The sequence below is a fragment of the Taurulus bubalis genome, assembly GCF_910589615.1.
Source record: "Taurulus bubalis genome assembly, chromosome: 2".
NCBI lineage: Eukaryota > Metazoa > Chordata > Actinopteri > Perciformes > Cottidae > Taurulus > Taurulus bubalis.
In genome coordinates this window covers 39,433,058-39,440,335 of record NC_136590.1, presented here as the reverse complement: position 1 = coordinate 39,440,335, position 7,278 = coordinate 39,433,058, and the positions used below count along the sequence as shown (strand labels likewise).

Below are 7,278 nucleotides of genomic sequence, written 5' to 3'. Positions count from 1 at the left end.
TCTTGCTGCTGTGCTATCTCTATTACTTAGCTACAGCATATTTTTAAAGGAATGTAGAGTATACTGTAAATTTGTAGGGCCGATATTGATTTGCGTTGTGATTTTTCATATTTATATTGCAATTGGATGAACACACATCACAAAGTGCTTTTTGTACTGTAAGATTTGGCCGAGTTATAGTTAAATGTCTTGAATCCAGATCCAATTTTACATGTGTAATATGTCATTTATTAGGAATAGAATTAAATCTTTGGTTTGTTTGTACATGTAAGTGAAGAATTTAAGCTCTTGATGACATAAATATATATTTTTGTATCTTAATCCCATCACAGCAGAAAATACAGAGGTTTTTCACTCGTGTTATTATAGACTATATGACAAAAAGAAGACAATTTAGTTCATCTGGAAAAACACAAATCTTTATATATGTCACATACGCCGGGTCTTTGTGTCAGCAGCTCAGATGAGAAACTGCTGAGTACAAATCCAATTACTCCTTCATGCCAGGAAATTGGTGCATAAACCAAGAAAAAAAACAAGAAAAAACTGAGTTAGTGTGTGGGTAAAAATCCATTACTTATTCAGCCTTTAACATGTTATTCAATCTGCCTCTATCGCATACTCACGTGGCATTTTTTCAAAGGAGAGAAGATAATACGAGATTTTTAACGGATTGTAATGCACTGGCACATCAAATAATTTACGACTATAACTCATTTTGGGCAACAAACACAAGGGCTCATTTGGTTTGAATGGGATACGCGAGGCGTTGAATACAGATGGCTTTATTCAAAACACTTCATTTGCCATTCTGACTGCAATGTCTGTTTATTTTTAAGTGACAACGAAGATCATGATTTTGCGTATGTGAAAGAAGCAATCTGTGGGGAGGAAAATATTTGATGTTTTCTTTATATACGCTGCAGTGCGTACTTGTGCCTTGTTTGTTTCTTTTTTAGGGATTAAAGTTCATATTTTTTTATCTCCATGTTTTAATATCTTGAAGATTAAAGTACATTATTGCAAAGACATAGTCTCTTAGCTCGAGCATTGGGAGAAATGTGACGTACGCGCAGATAGAAAACCCATCAACCTCTCTGATTAAACAAAATGAATAGGCCATGCTTTTCTGGCCTCTCTCATTTTTTTTCTGTCTCAGATCCCCAGACTTATTCCTGTCATCACCATAACCATCGTGTTTTGCCTCATCCTTTCCACATGTCCAATCTGTAAATCTAAAATGCGATCCATGGGCATGGCATGTAAGATAAGCTGATGGACACTATTATCTTTTCCCTGCCATCAGTAAAGTGGATTTCCTGATACATCTGCAGCCCCTTCGGTCATCCAAAATCCGGTTTTCCAGATTTCCCAGTCCGATCCCTCTGTGGGGGACTTAATGGGGAGATGGGATTCAAAGGTCTTGCTCAAAGCTGCTTTCTGTCACTCTCTCTGGCTCCCTGTTTTTTATATGTAAATCGATCCAGTCTTGGGTTCCAGTATTAGATTGGGGGTTGTTATGTGTGTGCTGTACTCTGCCCGAGGCGACTGGCTGTCTGGCTAACACATTACCCCACATCCACTCTGTGCTCCCCTCTACAGATCACTGAAATATAGACTGCCACCATATAGATTGTCCCCTTATGGGTTAATGTTTGCAATTTGATCGTGCATGGACAGACAAACACACAAGCAAGTCTGAAGCATTCACAAACACAAAGAGCATTGACGTGCGCTCTATGCTTTTACATTATTCTCTAATATTGGGGGGAGAAATGAGCAACCAAAGGACAGAATATCCTGAAATGACTGTCTGCCATTCTTTGTAGCACCTGCTTAATCCAGAGAATCACAGCTCAATATGCTCTATTAATCCCTCCGGCACTCTGCACCACCACATCAATCTCCCACCACATCTATGTTGTTTTTAAAGGGTTGACCCAAATACTCCGGTGTTCAAGACTCTCAGTGCCGAAGCTCCAGGGACTCAGAAGTCATCCATTCTTTAGCACTACTCACCCCTCCACACACACATGTTATACACATTTTCACATTTGTACACATATGTACACGCACCGAAACCATGTAAACATGCACAACAAAATACAGTGTATAGCCTTCTTGGTCACACAAATCGACCAATATGAAACTGCACAATTGAAATATAATATAATATCATAATATCGGAAATATTATCTTTTTAAAGTACAGAAATAATTTTCTCCTCCGGTCTTAGAGTGCACTGTAATGCACTTCGCTGTCAAGAGGATTGAAGTAGATAGGTAGAACATTTTTTGTTTCATGATCAGTGAGTTGGGAGATGACTTAGCTGATGGAGACGGACATAAAACAAACAAGAAATATGATGTAAAGCCAAAACTTGGAAGTAATGCTGTGACAAATCGTGATATTGTTAATAAAGTCACTTTTATATGTATATTTATTTTCTATTGAAGCTATGATACTGAAGTCCCAAGTCCAAAGTCCCAAGCCTGATATGTAATAAAGAAATACCGTATATTTATAGTGCAACGTCTAGGCAAACACATTATCTGCATGATTTCTGTAATAATTTGCCCTGCCAGGGTTATAAATATGGAAATATTTCAACAATATCTGGATAGAACCGGGGAAAGAAGCAAAACATGCTTTGAAGAACCCACAATTATAAGTCACAAATGTTTTATCAAACTAAAAGAAAGTATGTAAACTTAGTAAGTAAGAAACTTTTCAACCTGAGATAGTACATCAAATACGATTTGTCTCTCTGTTGTTGTCAAGGAGTCTGAATAGAAGTATATAAACAGTGAGGCAAAATGAAGCGACACAATCTGCTGCCACAGAAATATAAATTACATTTAGCCAACCTCGACCTCAGACATTAATTTCCCCAAGAATAATGTCCTCTTGCCGAACACATATTGTTTTTTTGAATTTGTCACCGTCATACTTGTCAGTTTTATTGTGATCAGAATGTTGATATTCTAAGAGGCTTTATTTAGAGATTGGTGTCATCTACGCACATCTGTTTTCGTGGAAGTATCTCATAACCCAACATGGGTTGGGTTATGCTAGTTTCTCAGACCATGTTGGGAAGCAAAATTGTGAATATGTGTTCTGGAAGGCAGGTAAGACTGCAGTCATTGAGAGGGTGGAGAGACACGATGATATATATCACAATAACCCTACAATCAAAAGGAAAAGAAATAGTAGAGAGCTAACGAGAGAAACCCTGCCTTCTTTCTTAGCTTCACACAGCTTTCCAATCATACGTAATGTGGGTGTGAATGTGAGATTGACAGTTTTTCGAGATGTGAAGGGAAGGGGGATTGAAGCCATTTCCCTTCCGACAAGCACTACTGAAGAACCATATCACAGCTTCAAGGTGTCGAGATGGGTTTGATAGGTAGACCATTAAGTCCCAATCAAATATATTCTAATGGTGAATAAGATGCTCATAAAATCATGCTCACATCAACTCTCAATGGAGAACAAGTACAATCCTCTATTTGTAAGAAGAATTTGCAAAACATTTGAACTGACAAAGGCTAGACAGTAATTGCTTTTAAATGATCTCTGACCAGCCACGAATGAACAACTGTTCAAGGGTTTGGTGGGGTTTCATTTTCATTCCAAAAATAATGTATTCATGGCACTTGAAAATGAGTGTCAACAAAGTTTGCTCTCATCATCCTCTATATTTTGGAAATGAATAAGCACAGATTAATGTTTGCAAATGTACATTCAGCAAAGTCAACTCCCAGCAGAGTTGTCATTCATTTGGTTTAGGATCGCGCCGTCTGACTTTCCTGGGAATCCTGTAATGTGCACGAGAGCCAACTGGATTTGGCAGATCACCTCGTATTTGTGAGGAAATCAATACTACAGCCTGACTATGCTTGCGGCTGTGTGGGCCTTAACGGTTTGACTAATGGCTCTGGTTATCAAAGACTGCGATGCGCTCAAGTTGTCACTCCAAATTCCAAATATCTGTAGTCAATGATGCACTTACTGTTGTGACATATCTCGCTTCGTCGATAACAACAGAAAATCGTGATGCGTGATCAAGTTCTGAGTACAGCTCATGTGGACTCCCGCAGTGGCTAGAAATAGTTAATTAATTGTCACATCATTTGCATTCTGCTGCACATTAACATCTCCATTACCATTCCATTGTACTTTATTAGTTTGATATTAACTAGATTGAGAAGACGTGATTTGTTTTATTAAATGTTTTAATGCCAAGTGCATCTTTACTGCATGATGAGAACTTAGCTCTTGAAGACGATTGCTCTGAGCTCAAACATGTTGTTCCGTCTTGATTATGAAAAGTATCTTCAGCTCTGTCTGGCTAATGCAGCCATCTGCTGGCAACTACTAATGGAGCTATAGAGCCTCTCAAGATCTCTTAAATAATTCAGAAGCAGAGAATGTTCTCAAGAATTCACATTTATGCACAAGGCTTAATTCTAAATGGATGATTGGATTTGTCAATTCCAGGGTTGCTTTTCCTCAGACTAAATATTCACTCTGCTTTAAACATTCAGTACAAGACACCCTAAAGTTGAGTCTTCCAGCTGTCAGTAATCTTAGATTTCTGTTGCTAATTCAACATAATGATGCTTGGCTATACAGTTATCTTTTAAGTTGTTTTGGGCTGAGAGAAATCCTCACAGATCCAGTCAAACAATCGTGCCATTAATTGCAAGATATCTCTGTAGCTTCTGTTTAGATTTGATCATTGTTGCATGACCGTTGACTCTAATATTGTTTAGACACAAGACAATGAAAGTATAGTATGAAGCTGAACTGAAAATATTATTGAAATCACATTAGTTCTCTGTGATAATACCTAATTAATTTGTGCATCTCTCTCTTTGTAATCTCTCTCTCTCTCTCTCTCTCTCTTTCTCTCTCTCTCTCAGGGTGGAGGTCACAGGATTCCAGCTCACTGCAACGATTTGAGGATTAACAATACACCTTGGAAAGACAGACAGTGCTTATGTTCACCATAATGGCCCCTGTAGGTGTGGCGAAGCTGCGGGCCCGACTCTTTCTGCTGTTTCTTTGCTTGACACTACGTGCCGGCATGCTTCAGTTCACTACAGCCACTATACAAGGGTACATCGGGGACAGGGACATGATATGCCCATCTGTATGCAGGTGCGATGAGGACTTTATCTACTGTAATGATCGTGGCCTGAGCTCCATCCCTTCACTGCCTCCTTCGGCGTCCATCCTCTACCTGCAGAACAATCAGATCAACAACCCGGGTTTGCCCACCTCCTTGGAGAGCCAGCTTGCCATCCGTGTGGTCTACCTGTATGATAATGAGCTGGATGAATTTCCCGTGCACCTGCCACCATCTATTCGTGAACTGCATTTGCAGGACAACAACATACGCACTATTCCTCGTAGTGCGCTGGGTCGGATGCCCTTGCTAGAAAAGCTCCACTTGGACGACAATTCCATTTCCACCGTCAGCATTGAGGACCAGGCGTTTGCCGACAACCCACGGTTGCGCCTACTTTTTCTTTCACGCAACCACCTGTCCAGTATCCCCTCAGGACTGCCTGCCTCACTGGAAGAACTCCGTCTGGATGACAACCGTATCTCCACTATCCCAACCCACGCCTTTCGAGGCCTCGCTTCACTTAGATGTCTTGTCCTGGATGGGAACCTTTTGGCAAACCAGCGCATTGCCGATGACACATTCTCCCGCCTTTCCAACCTAACCGAGTTGTCCCTAGTTCGTAACTCCCTCCAGACCCCACCTGTCAACCTGCCCAGCGCCCATCTGCAGCGCCTGTCTCTACAGGAAAATGCCCTGACTCATATGCCACGTGGTTCCTTGGATGGCATGCACAGGCTGCTGAGGCTGGATCTGTCTGGAAACAACTTGACCACTCTGCCGAGGGGACTGTTCAAAGACCTGGACAGCCTGGGCCAGCTTCTGGTGCGAGGCAATCCTTGGCACTGTGGCTGCAACCTGCGTTGGCTGTATGACTGGCTGCATGCCCGTGGCAACTCCATCACTGTCAGAGGTCTCACTTGCCATGGGCCTGACAGGGTGCGAGACATGGCTTTGATAGACCTGACCAGTGAGATGGAGGAGTGTGAGGTGGTGAGGACAGCAGGGACCAGAGACAGAGTGGGCGGCGGTGGAGTCGATAGCTCTACCACTCACACCCCTCCACAGGGCTCTCTCTTCACCCTCCGCTCAAAGCGACCTGGCTTGGGGCTTCCTGACTCTGGCTTAGACTACACTCTTAGCAGCAGCGGCGTGGGGAAGAGCCTGGCTCTCAACGTGAAGCCTCTCTCTCACAACAGTGTCCGTGTTACCTGGAGCGTGGCCCAGCCCAGCTCCTCCTTCAGGCTAAGCTGGCTCCGACTGGGCACTGGGAATGCCATGGGATCAATCACGGAGACTCTGGTCCGAGGCGACCGTCGAGAGTACCTTCTTACCTCTCTCCAACCACGCTCCAGCTACATCATCTGCATGGTACCCCTCGCGGCCAGTTCAGAAAGCAAAGGGGCGATTTCTGGAGATCCTGACTCTGATGAAGCTCTCGTGTGTGCAAAAGCTGAAACGTCTGACCCCACCCCTTTGGAGGAGGAAGAGGATAAAGACTCAAAGCGTATGACAGTCCTGCCACTGGCAGGGATTATTGGTGGGGCTACCGCCATTATATCTTTGGCTCTTTTTTTTTGCATCTTTTGTTGGTATGGACACAGGACTGGGCATTTGTGCTCTCGTGACCACTACACTCGCAGCAACTCCCGAAAAAAGAAAACCTATGATGATTACATTGAGTCAGGCACAAAGAAGGACACTACCATCTTGGAAATTCGCAGTCCGGGGTTCCAGATGACACCTATGGCGGCTTGCCAGCCAATGCAGCCTAAACCCCTACGAGAGGATTACATCATTCATACCATATTCCCCTCCAATGGCACTGGCCTGTACAAAGGTGACAACCATGTTTCTAATGCAGGACATGGCACCAACCGCGGCTATAGAGAAGGCGAAATCCCAGATATAGACTACTGTTACACATGATGTACTGTACCAGATCCTATTCACAGTGTTATTGGTAAGCTGTATAGATGCACAATTTCCCTTCGCATGGACACTTCTGAAGCACCCCTCTGTGCCTTCTTTTTCTGGTCTCCCATTCCAAAATACCTGCTGTTCACTGCACTGGAAGTACTGTGTGTGATTAACTGGAACTGCAACCATGTGAGAACAGTTCACTGCAGGAAGCAGCAGCCAGTGCC

General features: G+C 42.8%; 1 protein-coding gene across 1 annotated transcript; it reads left to right on the top strand.

The window, feature by feature from the left end:
- Positions 1 to 5,002: 5,002 nt before the first annotated feature.
- Positions 5,003 to 7,060, top strand: flrt1a (fibronectin leucine rich transmembrane protein 1a; the record flags this gene model as incomplete). Its single annotated transcript, XM_079237449.1, has 1 exon — positions 5,003 to 7,060. The coding sequence occupies one exon, from the start codon at positions 5,003 to 5,005 to the stop codon at positions 7,058 to 7,060; it is 2,058 nt and encodes a 685-aa protein (XP_079093575.1).
- Positions 7,061 to 7,278: the final 218 nt, after the last annotated feature.